The following is a 19,665-nucleotide window of genomic DNA, read 5'->3' on the forward strand; positions in this document are numbered from 1 at the left end:
TAAAAAAACTCAACTCTTAACTCTGACTCATTAATAAGTAATGATCAACAATAAAAAAACTCAACTCTTAACTCTGACGGCAGGTAAGTGTTCAGAGAACAAATGGACTCCCCTCGCTTCCCCAGAAATAAATAAATAATGATCAACAATAAAAAAAACTGAACTCTTAACTCTGACGGCAGGTAAGAGTTCAGAGAACACATGTAAACCCCCCCGGCCCCTCCCCAGAATCCGACATAGCCCCAACTCTGACCGAACTTTGAACTTTCTCTGAAATGTTGGAAATATTCAAGTCTTACGCAACTCTGACGCAACTCTGAAGTCGGTCCGTCAAGTTCGATCTTATGGAAATCAGCAAAAAAACAGCGAAACCCAAGGAAAAAATTCAGCCAAAGTCATGAAACTTTATACACATTTAGAACATGTGATCAATGATTTTTTGAGTGAAAAAGATTGTCGCCTAGGAGAATTGTTTATTAATAATAGCGAAAAAAGTACTGAAAAATGAAATTTCTGCGCACGCAAACTCCCAAGTACTGATCGGGTGGGGGTAGCGCGGTCAATTTAAACGTCTCTTGAGAGAGAGCATGAAGCGTTGTGATTGGAGCTCCCTCGAGCCAGTGGTACCAGCTCCTGGTGAAAAAAAAAATACCGACGATGTTGCCACTTTTTCGCATGGAATAATATTTTTCCATTTATTAAAAAAAAAAAAACAATCTGAAAACCATTCAATGCGTGGAACAGATACAAATAAACTTGATTAGCTCTAAAAATAATTTTTAACCGGAGATACTCCCTAATATTGCCTCAATTTTCAATCGGAATGGGACACATTTTTTTGTTCAGCGATTGGTTTTCTGCAGGAAAACAATAGAAACTCCTCCGCCTCACCTCCTACATTTCCTTCTCACCCGATGATCCTTAAAACTTCAAGAATCTACCAAATAAATGAAAGAAGAGAGTAAGAAGCGATTGACAGATATTATCCGCCAGCGGGTAGGACTGCTTGTCACGATTTCAACATCGATTAATAGTTATCAGTAATTACTATTCCGCGGAGAATAAAGCATTCAAATTAGTCTCAAATTACGCAAAGAAGTGCCACGAATCGAATAATAATACTTTAAAATAACAATGTGTATAAAAAAAACCTTGGGAACTGATGTACAATTTTGAATTTTTAAAATTGCAGATAAAGCGCAACATCCAAGTCTCCCACCGTGAACAATGTAAGGACAATACTCAATAGAGAGTTGGAACAATGTAAAGTACCGCTTAGGAACTCCATCCCCCTCCCCTCCCCCTCTTTTGAAAACAACAAAGCCAAAAATCCTAAAAATACTAAACATAGTTTTTGCAAATAGTACACAAAAAGTAAAGTTGGATAAAAATTATATGCAAAATCGCGCAAATTTTACTGTACGGAAAGGTAATCGTGTAATGAAATGTGAATTCAATGAAAAATCCTTTTTTTGAAGGATGTCTTACGTAGGGATGTGAAAATGACCGTAATTTTTTTTTGTCATATGAAAAATTTATGACCGCTATAGTAGTCACCTGACGTCATATTTTTGTTATTATTGTTAATTATTGTATATGCACAAACCTGAATCAAGAATAAAATATACTTGATTCAAGTATATTTTATACTCAATTGGAGGATGCAGGGCCGGCAGAAGGTATGAGGTGCCGGTGATGTAAACCGCATATAGGATTTTGGGGTGTGGGATTTACTCCACATGGAGGACGAGAAAAAAATTATTATTGCCGTTGGTGGATACTACGTGCACGAATGAGAGGACTTTCTCAGCCGTGACATAAGATTGCCCACGATACCGGAATTAGACTCGCTCTCGTTTCAGATCGTCTCAGTTTCATGAACCGATACCGAGATGATACCACGTCCAGAATTTCCAGGATGATACTCGCCTAAACAGGAGTCTCTGCGAGACTTGGAAATTCTTCGCTCTTCTCGTTAGTCGCGATCTATAGGCTTTGAGGACAGGGTTGACGGATTGAGAATCGACCATCACCAATTGAGATCTCTCACGGAGGCGTGGCTTAATATAAAGCCGTCTCGTGGCGAAATAGAGAACTAACACGGGCAGGTCGACCGGCCAGATGCACACGGAGTTACACGCTAGCCCTCATTTTTATATATTACTGTTATTAAATTGACTGTGATAAAATGAGTTTCTATTCATGAGATTTGTAAATTTGCTAATACACATCCGAGAGCCAAGAGTTTTTGTGGTGGAGAAGATTTACAAAAATTTCTCTCCACAATTCCGATTGTTTGTGGGTGATTGAGGAGGCAGATTGAATGAAGGAACACTTGTTCTCTTCAGGTGAGTAATTACTGAATTGTCCTGTTGAGCTCTGGCTGTAATTCAAGAAATCAGTAATATATTTCGTCATATTTTGTTCAATTCATAAACATCCAAGCTAATATTGGAAATCGCTTTTTTACTTACATGGCAAAAAGAAATCCTCTTCAGTGAAATGTAAAGAACAAACTCTCATGGAATTCGACACTTTTTTGCCCATTCTCAATATTTTAATCCAAGTCGTACATCTATCAATAACTTCTTCTTCACCGAAATTATCAATTATTGTAACTAAATCCACGTTTTGGCGAGGAAAACGATAAAATCTAACTTTTGAATTACAACAAACTTTGCTCTTCATCCATACACACTGCAAAACGTTTTATTCTTGTTTTTCCTCTCCGCAAACTCCATGATCAATAAAATGTAATTATTCTCAATATTCAACTGAATCAATTAGCTTCGATTATTGCAAAATATCGTAATGATGAAAACATTGAGCGAAATGATGTTTATTTTTGCGAGAACAGTTGTGGCTCCGAGTTCAACTGGCTAGCTGACAGCTCTACGCCCTGCCCGAACTAGCAGTCGATTGAACCGCTAGAGCGCGTGTGCATTTGCAAGAAATCCCAATAGAGAAGGAAAACCCGCCATAGAAATGCCCAGTGGCGACACTCGGTTCACAATTTGGAAAATCTCAAAAGTGAATTTCGCCAGGGTCAAACATCGCACGAGTTATGCCATTCTAGAGTCAAACATCGTCAGGATCTTACCAACCTCTCAAAAGTCATGCCTCGCGAGGATCGAATGTCGCAAGAGTCATATTGCGCGAGTGTCAAATATTGCAAAGAACATAATTCACATGGGTCAATTGGCACACTGGTTATACCTAGCGAGGATCAAACGTCATAAGGATCATAACTCACAAGGGTCAAACAATGTAGGCAAACAAGAAAGGGTCAAACGCCCACAAAGTTCAACCGGAAGAGACAGACAGGACAAACACCGGGGTCAAATTAGAGAGGAAAGCTTGATAATCACAAGCGCTGAACGATCGTGTGGGTCGAACAGAAGAGCCTTCTGATTATTACGCTAAATTTATTATCGTTCAACTCTTGTGACTATCCTTCCTACTTTTGTGATTTGACTTTTGTGATCATTTGAACCCTGCAAGTTGTGACTTTTGAAGTTTTTGACCCTTGCAGGCTATGATCCTTGCGAGGTTTGGCCCTCGCACCAGGAACAATGACCGTTCCGATGTTTGATTAACCCTTAAGTGGTCGCGCTTTTCTAGCACCTCACTCGCTCCACAGTGGCGCCCTATAGATTGCGTATGGTTTAGCGGGGATTCCCTCCCGATGCGACCACTTAAGAGTTAAAAATACGGAATTGGAAAGTAAACAATTTTTCTTGTTTTTTATCGGAATTAAGCGAGACCGAGACGAGGCGAGACAGAGTTGAATGATACAGCCTTTGATTTATTTAGGAGAACTAGATTAAGTCAAAGAGTTCTGCTATCTATTATATATTGGAGATCTCTCCGTCCATTTCCGTTTCTGCCCCCCAGTTGCTAATCCAATACGAATTTGGCCACCGCCCCCGTCATTTTTTAAATTCATTAATTAATACCTATTTAACTAAGCCCCAGAGCGAAGAGTCAAAGAGGAACTTTGGACTCAGAATTTCACCCTTTTTTATTCCTCGAGAAATTAAACTGGAGTTCTGGGAAACCCTGTATAATGGTGAATAAAAATGTATTATTGTTCTCATCATTTTCTTCATTTCATCCTCATCTGTTAATAGTCGACCTTTGTAACCCTCGTGCCCAATAGCTGACCTATGTGACCCTTGTTACAGATAGTTGATTCTTGCACGGAGAGAAATATTCAGTAAAAATTACGTAACAATTCACGTAATCTGCAATAGGGAATTGTTTCCCGGCAATTTTTATAGAAATGGAAGAGAAGAAATCTGAAACGTTCAGTGAATTTTCAGGTTCATCACCGAACAAAGTACGAAATTGTCATGTAATTTTTCCCGAAGAAGTAAAATCTTACAGCAACTTCCCGACTTATTATGCCTTCAAAATAAAAAATTCTTGTACGTTCAACAATTTCTATGAAGCTGGTGAGTTATTTCTACGTTCCGTTCTGTAAAATTTCTCAATCGTTCGGGAAAAATTACGGAACTACTTGTTGGCCCCACAGCGGTGAGTCATCAGACGGGTGGTTAATTTTTACGGAACAAATCGTAGAATTTACGGGGCGATTCGTACAATTTCCGTTCCGACTCACACTTTCTATTGAATTTTACTTCGCTCGCGGATTACGTTTCGAAACGTAATTTTTACGTCTTTTTCTGGTAATGTTCATTGAATTTTTCTCTCCGTGTGACACTCGTGACTAACAGTCGACCCTTGTGACTCTTGAATGTCAATCCCCTGGATCCCCCCCTTGCTCCCCCCTCCTCCTCTACGGCTTATACTCGACAGTCACCCCACATAAGAAACTGCTGATCTGCCGGCCCTGGGGGGATGGATATGGCAATTCGAAGATTACTCTTTCGTATCAGGCTGAGTTATAGCAAGCTCTCTCAAGTGTCATATAAGGGCCAGGCACTTAGTGTCAGAATATAAGAGTCAAAAAGTGGAGGTTAAAAAATAAGTATCAGAATATTAGGGTCAAAACATAACAGAATATTAGGGTTAGAATATAAAAGTAAAGAGAAAAGTGCGTCAGGCAATGACGGTCTAAATATAAGCCATATATTATTCATGATCACCGTTTGTAGCCCTTATATTTAGACCCTCACTGCCTGAACCCCCTTTTATTAATTTTATATTCTAATCCTAATTTTTTGACCCTAATATTCTGACCCTCATTTCTTCACCTTTACATTCAGGTTCTCAGTTTTTGACTCTAATATTCCGACCCTCATTTTTTAACCTTCACTTTTTGACCCTTACATTCTCACACTCAATGCCTGACCCTTATGTTATACTAGAGAGGGCTTGGTACAACCCGAGCTGATACGAAATAATCATTTTCGAATTGAAACATCCAGCCCCCATTCGAGTATAAAATATACTTAAATCAAGTATATTTTATTCCTAATTCAGGTTTATGCATATGCTTGATTCCAGTATAAAATATTCAGGTATATTTTTTTCCTGTGGATGACCACATAGAATTTGTATCACAAAATATGTAAAAAAATTGAGGACTGACTCGTGTGACAAAATTATCATAGATGGCATCTGTCATGTGATGGTCATATGACATCCCTAGTATTACGATTCGTTGCGTAAAAAAATACATGTTCTATAATAACATTTCCTATATTTTTTTTTAAGTGGAAAGTTCCCCTCCCACTTTTGGATTTGAGCACTTGTTTTTTGGTCCGTCCTTTTTTCTTTTGATGTCTTGCTACTGATTTCAGGGGCAAATAATTATTTTTACAATTTTGCAAAAATTTGTGTCCTTTTTTTCTTTTCAGTACGCTTGATGGCCACATGTGTAACCATCTACCCCCCCCCCCCCTTGCCCTACTGCGCCCAAAATCATTTTTCAAAAAGCAGGAAAAAAAAGTACTCAGACCCAAAAGTGGGAGGGAAAGTTTCACTTCAAAAAGCACCCTCTTCAATACCCTCGAAGGAAAAGGATCGGTCGTGAGGTACCCTGTATAGATTAAGAATAACAGAACATGGCTGACAGCTATAACTAAAGTATAAATAAATCCTGTAAATTTACGCACTTTCAACAATAAAATCGAATTTAAACAAGCAAAATTGGAGAATCACAAAACCCATCGATTACAAAGCTTCTATTCGGAAGCAAAAAAAATCAAATTCTTCATATTGTTATGATTATCTAATTCTCCCTCAGAATGCATTCCATCGAATCTGCATTCTTTTCCTTCCTCAAAACCTCTCCTCTGAAGTTAGCGCCTCTTTTTTTGTTATTATTACTCTTTTCTTTTCTCTCTTTTATTATTAACATGTCTCTTTTGATATCGTCCCCTTTTAAACTTAATAAATACTTTATTTTTACCCATGTGCGTTTCAATATTAAGAGAAGGAAAAAAATGTAAGTTGATAATGTTGAAGAATGTCAGATGAGTGGCACAGGCGTAACCTCCCTGACCAGGAATTACAGTGGATCAAAAACATTCCACCTTACCCCACTGCTTAGAAATATTTTTATAAAAGTCGGTATGAATTTTTCGGACTTTCCTCTTTAGCCATTCGTTAATGATTGGATTATCCTCAATAATAATTATTGCGACACACCTGTGGAGGTAAATAATTAAATGTAAATAAGCTTATCGGAACTCATTAATTCGACCGATACTCAGGAAACTGTCTGAATTGAATTTTTCAACCTTTCACTACACATTTAGCAAACATTAAATCTGAATGATTTTTTCGAAAACCTTCCAGGGGCTACTACAAATATCTGCTGACAATTTTCTCTAAAGTTTAAAATCTAAACCTACTAGTTCCAGGAACATTTACTAAACAATCTGTAGAATTATTCGAGTCATCTCACAAGACATTCCTTACTAATTTAATTATTCTAATAAATTCTCAAGATGATTTTTTAGCAGAACGTTTGAAGGACTGCAACAGTGTCTTCCGACATTTCTCTCTGAATTCCCTCATTTCTTAAAAAATAATCTATAGAAAAATTTTGGATTCACCTTCTGTTTTTCACCACTTCGTATAATACAAAATATCTGCCACAAACTTCAGAAAACAACTCCATTCCAAATTAAACAAACCGAATCATAGAAAGCCAGTTACATCAACCATTAACTTGAAAGATTAATCAATTGACACATTAATCAATAATTGTTAAATGGGAAGAATGAGAGTGCGAGTTCATAATGAATAATGTAGAATGTGAAACCAAATGAAAATAAAAAATAATTAACAATCAACAAAAAATTTAATGCAAAATATCAATACAGTGTTTATAATTCTGACTTTGCATAATAGAAAACCAATAATACTTGAATCGTGCACCAGGAAACTCCCACGTAATTTCTAATACTCCCACTACGATTAACACTTAGTTTCTATAAAAATACAACATCAACAAAAATAAAGAACATCATCTATTTCTGTTTGATTCACTTGAAAATCTTCGAGGTGTGATTTACACTACGGAAAGACACATTTAATCCGATTACCAGATGATTTTTAACGTCCAGTAATAATGTTAGTGGAAGTCATGCACAGTTTTATATTCTCCGCAATCTCATTCATTGGATTAATCTTCTTGGGATGACAAAAGCATCTATTGGAGGATGAAAAATTCACAGGGACTGGGGACGATTTATAGTGTATTGGTACCACGAGCCACGACGTGTTACAAAGGCAAATGGGTACCTCCTAAAACTCCTCCTTCGACTTGGTCTTAGTAATGGACAACATCGATTCAACCATCTGGTGAGTGATCTTGATCGGCTGTTGGGATATTCCATTAAAGATTTCTTTGGTTTAATCATGGCTATCCTAATTTTACTTAAATCAATTCTCGAAGAGTTTCTTTTTCAACAAAAATTCTCATTTGACATTGAATGAATTTCACACAAATGGTTTTGTGGGGAAGTGATGAGAAGCGATTTGTACAGAGGATTCAGTATTGAAGTGGTAAAATTAAACGATCCAGTTAGGATCTAGGATTAGTTTTTGATCAATATCTTTGAATGTGAGGGCGCTAGATCTATTTTCATAGAAACCTTTTGAGTATTTTTCATGAAAATTCTGCAACGCCTTCAAGATATTTTCGAAAAACTGATTAAAGACGAAATAGATCCATCTGGTTTATCACCTCGTCACTGGATTACTGTAAATTATTTTGCAAATATCTCGAAAGTTTGATAGTTTGGAAAAAATATCAGAAGGCCTTCTTTATACAGCATGAAATTCCACACAAAAAGGCTTCGGGAACATTTCTCCTGACATCCCCCGTCAATAAAATAATTGCATAATCAATGAGAATTTAGATTCATTGTCGAATTATGATTTATTACCTAAATATCTCAAAGATCGTTATGTCTCAAATTTAAAAAAAAATAACACGAAAAGTTTTCCTAGGAGAACATTTCTCCACAGTACATTTGTAGGAAATTTCCATTTATAGAAACTCTTTTTTTCTGACTATTTTTGCAAAATAATCCATGAATTCATTGAATGGGGCATTTTCTCCTGTTTTCTACGACTTCAATATGAATTTGACCATGGCACAGGGTGAATTTGACATGACGGACTAAAGCCATGCAAACGAACATTTGAGTATTTCATTGAATGATCAAAGCTCGATTCCATGCAAGAGGAAAATATTGAAAAGAAAATTATTTGATTATATTAGTTTTAGTATTCCCTTTGATCTCAATTCTTTGAAAAAAAATTTCCTCATCATGCTCAAGCATTGCTTTTTAATTTGATGTTCCATATAACATTAATATGACTAGAATATGTCGACAGAAGTGATTAATTTTCTCTGGTGATTGAAATGGCAATGAGGTAAACTTACGAGCTTCGGTAATCTTGATTAGTGAATAAATGACCAGGATCGGATTTACGGATTTCTTGCTCCCTTGCTGCTTCTGTTAATGATTTAAACATAGTATTCTTCACACTGTGAACCAAAACAAAACATTTAAGTAAATCATTAAATCATAAAGATAAATTCATTTGATTTGGGAAGTGTGGGGTAAAATGGACACTTGTTTTTTCTTTTAAAATGTTAATGACTCGTTCAGTTGTTGATGGAATGCAATATTTTTTTATGCATTTTGTTTCAAGTCATAACTAATAGAGTAGAATTCAAAAGTATCCATTGTATCTTACTCTTCTGCATGTGTTGCAGTAATAAAACGTAATAAGTCGAGGCATACTTTAACAACGACAGCATTTTCTAGATAAAAGGATCTATCGCACACAATGGACTCCCTTTATTATGTGACCAATTGGATGTTTGGCGTTAAGATCTTATCTACAGAAACTGCAGTCTTCACAGTCTCATTATACGATATACAAATTGAATTTTATTAAATTGAACTGTACAAACCCAATTACACATTCGACAGTCTGAATGCCTTAATGTGTTATTTTAGACTTATAAATATTCAATTTGTTGTGTGCAGCTCGACAGGAATTATTTGAGTGTCACATTCAAGAAAAACAAAATCCCCCAATCCGGGCCCAAGTTTGATGGATGTTGTGTCTCTCTTGAATTGCACATACTTGAATTATGCATGTTCATCTCCGCACAGTAAATCAAACATTTACAAGTGTGAATTGTATAACGCAGAATTGGGATGGTAAATTAACATTTTAGTAGGATTAAAAGTGAAGAGCGCATAAATGGGATGTGGCGATTACAATTTCTATACACAAGGTGTTAACACATAGTATCACATGTGCCCAATAAATGAAGGGACTCCATTGTGTGTAATAAGTAATTTTGTGAAGGAAATGCTGGCAAAAATGCAGAAAATTTTATGAAAAAGGATTTCTTGATATTTTCTCTGAACCTATGGATATATTTGCAAAATAATGCATAAAATAAAGAGGGCATTTCTTGCAAAAAAAAATTAAAAGACTACTTGACGTTTACAGAATCGGTCGTCATTAAGATAAGCCGACATATCACGATCTACTACTTAAAAATAACCCTGATTCTTCAACTTACGCTTTTGCTGTGACGTCGACGAGTAAAACAGCTGAAGGAATGAGAACCAGTCCCAACCAGAACACAGGGGATGAAAAGAGCATTCTGTCATTACCAAGCATCACAGCTCCAACATTCAATGCTGGCCAAAAATTACTATAAATAAACAAAGAATTTTTTTAGCCACAATCGATTTGTAAATTGTTCAGTAAAATAGGTTTGTAATTTGTTTACCTATATATCAATATAAACAAGAACCAAAGTATTATCGATCCCCAAGTGGCTAAATGGGTGAACCACGTCCATGAATTTGTTATGAGGCCAGCCTTTCCACAAACAGTAACTACCACATACTGAAAAATGAATATGTCGATGAAATAACCATTGTGAACGACTGCAATGTTTACACATAAATTATTTGTAATACTCACAGTATATACAAAATTTCCTAGTACTATGTAACCTCCATCTCGTCCATTCGACCAAATCACATCATGTTTCAGTGCCAATAATGAAAACCAGTACAGTAGAGACGAGTGAACTAATGCATTTATAATCCAAACCCAAAACACCTAGAATAAAGAACAGTCTATAACGATTAATCCGAAGTTTCTTCCAAAGAAAATGATGAAGAGAATATTACAAGGTTGTATAACAACACTTCATTGACTTATCAAAATAGGAAGTATACAACCCTACATTAGGGTGTTATACAACCGTTCATTGAATTATCTTTACGATCGAATATTATAATTCCTTGATTGTTGGAAATTGCAAAATGAGGTACAGTAAAACAAGCAGATGACAGTGAGCCTGTGATAATGAGCATGTGACTGAAGATTTTCTACTTAGGAATGTATTTATCTTTTTCTCCCATCAATGAATTGTGAATAGTTCAATTTCGGTTGTTTGATGAATTAATATGGGCTGAATAACATGGGTTGAGCAGTTTTGAAGACACTCAGGGAAGATACTCAATGATACGCTTTCAAAAGAGACAAGAATTCTGAACAAGAAAACAAAAGGATTTTTTGTGAAAAACTGAAAAATTGAAATATCTTGAAAACTTTTTATGTACAAATATAAATATTGTATTGATTGAGATGAAAGACAAATATTTTGAAAAAATATTGAAATCAGTTTAGTATTTTTATAGATATTCAAGAAAATAGATTGAGCTACAAATTTGAATATTTCTATCCATTCGGATGAAAAAATGGAAATATCTGAAAAACTTTGTATGAACAGGTGTATATATTTTATTTTAAGTTTGTGCCTTCGGCTTGACCCTTCGGAGATTACCTTTCATATCCTTAGCATGTGTGTGCACCCAAACTAGTCAAATCTCCCTATCAGCGCCATCTAACAGGGTTTAAGGGTACTTTCTGAAAGCCACAAGTGCCTGGCAAGTAGCTCCGCGCGGCGGGCGCGGAGGTTTCTCAGTACGCTTTTATTTTCCGAAGCGTGTGTGTAGCTAAACGTTGTTGTAACGTTCGATAATTTAGAAGCGCTAAAAGTGCTTTGGTTTTATTGATAAATTCAAAGGTGAGTATCTCCTTGTCCTTCTCTTTGAATATTCCTGTTTTCTAGTTTTAGGGTACAACGATGCAGAAATGAAAATTTTTTTTCGGGGTTACGGCGTCGGTTCCGACCGCCATCTTGGCCATAGCCGAGATGACAAATTACCCGTGTCACTGCTCGCATCCTCTCGGGCATACACACACGCGCCGTCAACACTACGTACCGCTGCCTGCAGACATTTTCTCGGGCATGCGATGACAGCTACGGCAGCTGGGGAGTGAGGGGCTAACCTATCTCTTTTCGTAGGGTGGTTGTCACTGCTCGCAGATGATCTCTCGAGCACACAACACCAACCATCAACACTACCATACCGCGGCCTGCAGACATTCTCTCGGGCATGTGATGACATAGCTATGGCAACTGGGGAATGAGGCTTTAACCTCTCTCTTTTCATATGGTCGCTGGGCACTGTTCGCAAGACATGTTCAACCAGCTTGAGGACCGGCTTGAGGACCTAACCTCATTTGTTATTGTCCCACATATGAATCGCTGGTGAGTGAAGTCTTTTTCATCTACGTTTCAGATGTCGGACGAAAGCGACGAAGTCCACTGGATCACGTTGGAAGAGCTGTTCGGGAGGGCAGCCGATACTGAAGAAGATGCTGTGTTGGACCGTTTGAAGAAATCAGCCTCAGATACCCTTCCAGACGGCTGGCTGAAGGGTAGAGTTCAGAATCTCTCCAATAAAGATCTCTTCGGCTCGGAGAATCAGATCGAAACGCTCCAACTGAGAAAAATCGAATTTGCGATTCCCACATTGAAGATTGCAAAGGCTTTCGCTCACACGGCCTCAAGCCTAAGCGAAGAGTCTTTCATGAAGTGTAAGACCTCCATGTTATGCTGGCCCTTTTCTAGGGCTCTAATCACAAGCCCTCCAGTCTTACTCAATAAAATTCGTGGTTCGGTAATTGAGGCTCCGCTGTTTGTACACTCATTGAAACCAGTGAGACATCTTTTCACCTCCTGGACTGTCGCAGCTAGGGAGCTGGATCAAGATGCGAAGTCTGAGGAAGTGGAAGAGGAGGAAGACGAACCTCCAGTTAAGAGATCGTGCCTAAAGGCCCTGGGTACCTCCCTACAGAATCAAATGACCAACTTGTTTGGGGCAATAATGGAGAGAATAGATGAGATGTCCCAGCAGTCCCACCAATCTAGGGAGGGGTCTTCATCGGACGAGTCAGAGGAGGAAGAGGAAGAGTTTGATTCGGGAGAGAACCAAGGGTTTGACGAATTGAAAGCAACAGAATCAGCACAATCACTCCTGTCTTGGGAACCAGTGGTGAAGGAGTCTGAACCCCAAATACCAGAACCGAAACCATCAATTAGAGCTCAAGGCGTCAAGTGTCAGAAGCTGGGTTCGACATCGTGAAATAAGATACGATACAAGGAGTTGCAGAAGAAGCTGGGGGCGTCACCTGTCTTTAATACACTCAAGGTGAATAGTGAGTTGTCATCCATGACCTCACCATCCATCAGTAACTCCATTCTTACCAAAGCTGAGTTAATGACTGGAACCTTAACACATGGCCTGTTATTACAAAGAGAGAGTTTATCAGAAGCTTTCAATGTGCTGGTGGGAAGGCACCCACAAGTTCTGGGGGACGTCAAGGAACTGTTCCTCGGGGAGTCGGCGGTGAGAACCGTCTCGGAGGATTTACTGCATTACACGTGTGGCAGAAGAGCAGAGTTGATCGAGCTGAGAAGAGGCTCCTTCAAGCCGACAGAACCCCATCAGGCTGTTATGCTGAGTGCAATTCCCCCGTCTGAATCACATTTGTTCGACGAGAAACTACTCTCGGAATTCCTGAGTCAGCAGGGTGAAGTCAGGAAGGTTTTTCCTCAGACGACAAAACCCACTCAGTTCAAAGAGCCCAATCTTTTTCGTCCCAAAACTCATTCCAACTCCGAAAACACCCCTCGCCCACGAACTTCAAAGCCCAAGTCGTCCTCGTACTCAACCTCTCGATCCTCTTACCCAGCCTCTCGAAAACACGATTCGAAGACACCAAGAAACTTCCCCAAGGGTGGAGGTTCAAAGAAGCAACAGCATCGATCTCGAAGAGTATGACTATGCGTTCAAGGGAGGTCAGTTGGGTCGGTTCATTCCTCGGTGGGTAGAAGCCGGAGCACCGAAGCACATCTTAAAGGTCTTGAAAGGATACACGATCCCTTTCATAAAGAAACCACCCACCGTACCTCTCTCAAGGTTAAACATTCAAAAATATGCTACCAAGATTACTCTACAAATGACAACAGAAATCAGATCTATGCTTCATCAGGGGGTTTTGGAGACGGCGAATTGGGACTCGGGCTTTTTGTCACCAATGTTCCTAATCCCAAAATCAGAAGGAAAATTCCGACAAATTTTCAATCTACGTTGTCTAAACGACTACTTACATCCCCCAAAGTTCCGCCTCATAAACCAACGCAAGGTACCAGCATTTCTCCAGAGGAACGACTATCTAGCAAAGATAGATCTGTCACAAGCCTATCTGCATGTCCCCATAAAACAATCCCATCGAAGGGACCTCTGTCTGTCATACATGGATCAGCTGTACAACATAACCTGTCTTCCATTCGGTCTCTCAACTGCCCCAGTAGCATTCTCCAGAATAACCAACTGGCTGGCAGATACCCTTCGAGAAAGAGGAATGAGAGTTCTGGTGTATCTGGACGATTTTCTATTGGCCCATCAGGACGCCCAGGAGCTTCAAAACCAGATTGTATTCGTGATAGACTTCCTTCGCTCACTAGGATGGATGGTCAATGTCCAGAAGTCCATCATAACACCGACACACAGAATCGAGTTCTTGGGCATTATTTGGGACACCAGTCTCAACGAGATGGTCCTTCCCGACGACAAAAAGGAGCGGATCTTGAATCTCCTGGGGAGGTGGTTAAAACAAAATTCCTGGAGCTGGAAATCAGCAACATCCTTGCTAGGAATGCTGAATTTCGCCTGGATGGTCACCCCCCTGGGACGACTCTTTTCTCGACAGCTTCAACGAGGCACTCACCGATTATCAAGAACGTCCCCAGAGACCCAATTTCCTCTCCTCGAATTGAGCCGTATCGAATGCTTATGGTGGGAAACCAACATCCACCGAACACGAGCCATCTTCCAACCGGAACCAGACATCTTCTTGTCAACAGATGCCTCACAGACAGGTTGGGGCTTTCAGCTGGACGGGGTTCACTCAGCAGGAGTGTGGACCTCGAACCAGATCGAGTGGCACATCAACCGCAAGGAACTGTACACAGGTCTTCTAGCGATTCAGAATCACAAAGACCAGCTCCGGGGCAGATCAGTCATGCTGCAGTCGGACAACAAGACGACCCTGGCGTATATCAGAAATCAAGGGGGGACTCGGTCTCTAGTTCTCCTGAATCTAGTAAAGGATCTCTTGCTTCTCCTGGACCAGTACTGCATACATCTAGTCCCCTTCTTCCTACCCGGGAGTTACAATACAGTTGCAGACAGACTTTCCAGGAATCTACCACTGCCGGATTGGCATTTGAGCAACGAGATCCTCCAGAGGATCTTTCAGAAGTGGGGAACTCCGGAGATCGATCTCTTCGCCACATCTCGATCCAAGATAGTCCCTGTGTATGTCTCGATGGAAGTAAACGACCCAGAAGCGTTATTCACCAATGCCTTCAGCAGACCTTGGAGGGTGAGGTTAGCTTGGATATTTCCACCACCTCCATCGATCCCCAAAGTCCTCCACCATCTGAATGTAGCGTCGGGGACCTTCCTGCTGGTTGTCCCAAGATGGGAGAAGACGTTTTGGAGGGGAGATCTGAAACACAGGAGCCTAGCTGCCCCATTCCAACTGTTCAACCTGGAGAGCCACCTGGTGGACCTAGCAACGGGGCTTCCCCCCCAAGACGTCAGAGGGCTCTCTTTAGAGGTTTGGAAGGTACGGGGTGGAGTAACCGGATAAACGGTTTATCTGATCCTGAGATTAGTCTTCTGGGCGCGGCCTGGAAGGAATCCTCTTGGAGAACCTATTCTTCAGTCTGGCATCAATGGTTGTCTTGGTGTAAATCGAGAGGCATACCGTCTGATAATTCCGAGGCTCATCACTTGGTCTCTTACTTAAGCTTCGTGTTTTACGAGAAGAAATTGGCCTACAGTTCGATTCTCACTCAAAAGTCGGTAGTCTGCTCGCTGAGTGGGACAGGTGAGGTTAGTTTGAGCTCGAATCCTTTGGTCAGATCCTTATTGAAAGCAATCGGCGTTCAAAAGGCTAAACAAACGAAACCAACCAAGAAGACCATTTGGGATGTGAAGACCTTGACAGATTGGATGTCGACTCACCCTCCGAAGGAAGATAGTATTTTTCAAGTATCCCGATTCGTGTCTCTCCAATTGCTCTTGGCTTCGGGAAGAAGAATTCACGATCTTACTCTTCTATCGATTGACTCAGACTTCTGCAGTATTCTGGAGAATGAGGTTGTCTTCTGGCCGGAGTTTGGTTCGAAGACAGACAGAGCGGACTCACGTCAATCTGGTTGGCAGATCACGGGCTCACAAGATCCAATTTTTAACATGGTTAAATGGATAAACCTGCTTATGGTCCTATCAGCTGAGAGGCGAAAGGCTCGTCATCATCTGACATCTCTGTTCATCACAACAAGAGGAGAAGTCAAGACAGCATCCAGGTCTGTGATTGCGGGATGGGTCGACACAGCTTTCAAGCAGGCAGGAATTAAGGCGAGCGCAGGTTCAACTAGATCAGCAGTAGCATCTAAGAATTTTCAAAACAAGATGGGCATGGACGAGTTACTCGCGAGGGGTAACTGGAAAGGAGAGAACAACTTCTTCAAACACTATTGGAAGGAGATTGATAAACCTAAGACATCTGATGAAAATATTTCTCTTGTTAAAAGTTTTAAGCCAGTATAATTCTGGTATCTTCTATAGTTTATTTTCAATAAATAGTATAGTTCAATAATTGAACCAAAGAGTCCTCTTGCAAAGACCTGTATGACAGTGTCTAAGTGCCATTCAAATACTTATTATATTTCAATGTTTGCCAAAGCGAAATAAATGGTTTCACATTCAACCTTTGGAGTCACAGTACATCTTTCAAGTGCCGGCAGATTACAAACATCTCTCCGAAGGGTCAAGCCGAAGGCACAGACTTAAAATAGGACCGTTTTCCACCCCGTAGGGAAGAAAACGTATATTTTAGGTCTTGCCGAGNCAGACTTCTGCAGTATTCTGGAGAATGAGGTTGTCTTCTGGCCGGAGTTTGGTTCGAAGACAGACAGAGCGGACTCACGTCAATCTGGTTGGCAGATCACGGGCTCACAAGATCCAATTTTTAACATGGTTAAATGGATAAACCTGCTTATGGTCCTATCAGCTGAGAGGCGAAAGGCTCGTCATCATCTGACATCTCTGTTCATCACAACAAGAGGAGAAGTCAAGACAGCATCCAGGTCTGTGATTGCGGGATGGGTCGACACAGCTTTCAAGCAGGCAGGAATTAAGGCGAGCGCAGGTTCAACTAGATCAGCAGTAGCATCTAAGAATTTTCAAAACAAGATGGGCATGGACGAGTTACTCGCGAGGGGTAACTGGAAAGGAGAGAACAACTTCTTCAAACACTATTGGAAGGAGATTGATAAACCTAAGACATCTGATGAAAATATTTCTCTTATTAAAAGTTTTAAGCCAGTATAATTCTGGTATCTTCTATAGTTTATTTTCAATAAGTAGTATAGTTCAATAATTGAACCAAAGAGTCCTCTTGCAAAGACCTGTATGACAGTGTCTAAGTGCCATTCAAATACTTATTATATTTCAATGTTTGCCAAAGCGAAATAAATGGTTTCACATTCAACCTTTGGAGTCACAGTACATCTTTCAAGTGCCGGCAGATTACAAACATCTCTCCGAAGGGTCAAGCCGAAGGCACAGACTTAAAATAGGACCGTTTTCCACCCCGTAGGGAAGAAAACGTATATTTTAGGTCTTGCCGAGGCTTGACCCTAGTAAGGGCTTGCCGTCATTCGGAGAAGCTACTGAGAAACCTCCGCGCCCGCCGCGCGGAGCTACTTGCCAGGCACTTGTGGCTTTCAGAAAGTACCCTTAAACCCTGTTAGATGGCGCTGATAGGGAGATTTGACTAGTTTGGGTGCACACACATGCTAAGGATATGAAAGGTAATCTCCGAAGGGTCAAGCCTCGGCAAGACCTAAAATATACGTTTTCTTCCCTACGGGGTGGAAAACGGTCCTATTTTTTAGAAAAATATAAAAAATATGGCCAGTACTCAATCATTATACAAATCGCAATAAGTAGTTTTTTACGAAGATTAAATAAGTAGGTACACTGAAAAAAAAAATGGTTTCCAAATATTCATTGACTTGAAAGAAGTATTAATTTTTTCAATACCGTATTTCTCCAGTCGAGGCATTCTCAGGCAATTCTCATTAGGATTCAATTATGACAATGATATAAATTATATTAATAAGAAATTTAGGAAAAATGAATAATCATTGAAGGATTTCATCCAAAGTGATATGCAACATAGTCAGTCTCTAGAGCAACATGATTGTTATAATTGAAACCTGATCAGGCTCGCCTGGGAATGACTCGATTGGAGAAATACGATTTAAAAACAAAAATGTTTCTCTCAAGTAAAGGAACCCATGATAAACACGAATTAATCAATCAATTATTCCATTTACCTTAATATTAAATGTAGATTCGTTTGTGTTCTTGGCAGCATATAATCTCGGATGTGCAAGATGCGTTTCAGCCGAGCACACCTTATCAAATAGTCCCATAGCAAGAGGTGGTGCAGCTGTGAATACGACATTGTAAAGTCCAATGCTCCACCTCTCGAAAAGAATCTGACCGGACCAGCCGGAGTAAATGGCGAACCACAGTTCGATAACATATAAACAAATATTCTTATAGAAAGAATACAAAATGAGTTTGCACATTCTGCTGTAATTCCAGGAGCCATGGACGAAGAGCAGTCTCTTGAGGAACCTGAACTGGGCAATGGAGTAGTCAGAAGCGCAGGCTGCTTGGAGTCCCTCGACCCCAGAAATTCCCACTCCAATGTGAGCCTTCTGAATCATTGCAACGTCATTGGCTCCATCGCCAATAGCCAACGTGACAGCTTTGGTATTGCTCGTCACAAGGTCCACCACCTCTGCCTTCTGCATCGGAGAGACTCGACAGCATATCACGACCTTGCAGGATGTGCAAAGATCCAGAAAATCGCTCCTCAAATCGCAGGAGAGTGCATACTTCAGGCTATTTCCATCGATAACCAGTCCAACATCGTTCTGACATCTCAGGTCCGGCCCAAAGTCCGAACAGTGCTGGACGATTACGTCCCTTGTTTTGTCCAATGAACTCTCGTTTACGATTATCAATGGCATAGACTGGGTAATTAATTTACAGGAGTAACCGATGTTAATGGCGGTCTCCTGTTTGTCTCCTGTCAAGACCCAGACGTTGATGTCAGCTTCGATGAGGGCTTGTAGAGTCTCAGGGACCTTAGAAGAACAAAAAAATCGTTATTTTTTTAGTTTGATTTGATTTGATATGATAATCCTGGGTTGAAGTGGTGGAATGAAAGAAATTGATCTACGGTGCTATCGTAATTTGGAAATTATGTGAAGGGTGGATAGTTTTAACATAAAATGTTGTAACAAGATTTTCTCGTTACGGGTTGAAATCCCCTTAAAAAGATACGTGAACTCTAACATTGAGACATGAGGCGACATCTAGAGGCGGCTGAAGAAAGCCGCGACTAGATGAACTGAGCGACAAACCGATGAAAGACCTAAGGCATAGCGGTTATGGGTGAAACCGCGACCCCTGGAGGTCTGGAGGACGTTACTAGACTATCGCTATTTTGGAATTCGCCCAGCATGTGCTAGGGGAAAAGGGGCCGACGTACAGGCTGTCCAACTGGGCGATTCCATAGGCTATGTCAGAGTAGACTAGGGACCAACGGCCAGGTGAGAGGACTGGTGCCCCCGGGATCCCGTCGGGTTGATTGGTGGGGATAGGGTAACGGAATGACCTATCGTCGCTGAGATATCCA

General features: G+C 40.2%; 1 protein-coding gene across 5 annotated transcripts in view; it reads right to left on the minus strand.

The window, feature by feature from the left end:
- Nucleotides 1-19,665, minus strand: part of LOC107044989 (probable phospholipid-transporting ATPase IA) — a 75,693-nt gene that overhangs the window by 15,192 nt on the left and 40,836 nt on the right. For 4 of the 5 annotated variants that reach the window (XM_015267071.1, XM_015267072.2, XM_015267073.1 and 1 more), the window contains 5 exons: nt 18,290-19,111; nt 10,438-10,578; nt 10,241-10,359; nt 10,028-10,162; nt 8,867-8,971 (listed from right to left, as the gene is read on the minus strand). In XM_015267071.1, the coding sequence (XP_015122557.1) occupies nt 8,867-8,971; nt 10,028-10,162; nt 10,241-10,359; nt 10,438-10,578; nt 18,290-19,111 (1,322 nt within the window). Of the gene's footprint in view, nt 1-7,254; nt 7,795-8,866; nt 8,972-10,027; nt 10,163-10,240; nt 10,360-10,437; nt 10,579-18,289; nt 19,112-19,665 lie in introns of those variants that run through there. The other variant, XM_015267074.1, reaches the window with a different exon arrangement.

The sequence above is a fragment of the Diachasma alloeum genome, unplaced genomic scaffold (assembly GCF_001412515.2).
Source record: "Diachasma alloeum isolate Michigan unplaced genomic scaffold, Dall2.0 Dall_scaffold_00858, whole genome shotgun sequence".
NCBI classification, from domain to species: domain Eukaryota; kingdom Metazoa; phylum Arthropoda; class Insecta; order Hymenoptera; family Braconidae; genus Diachasma; species Diachasma alloeum.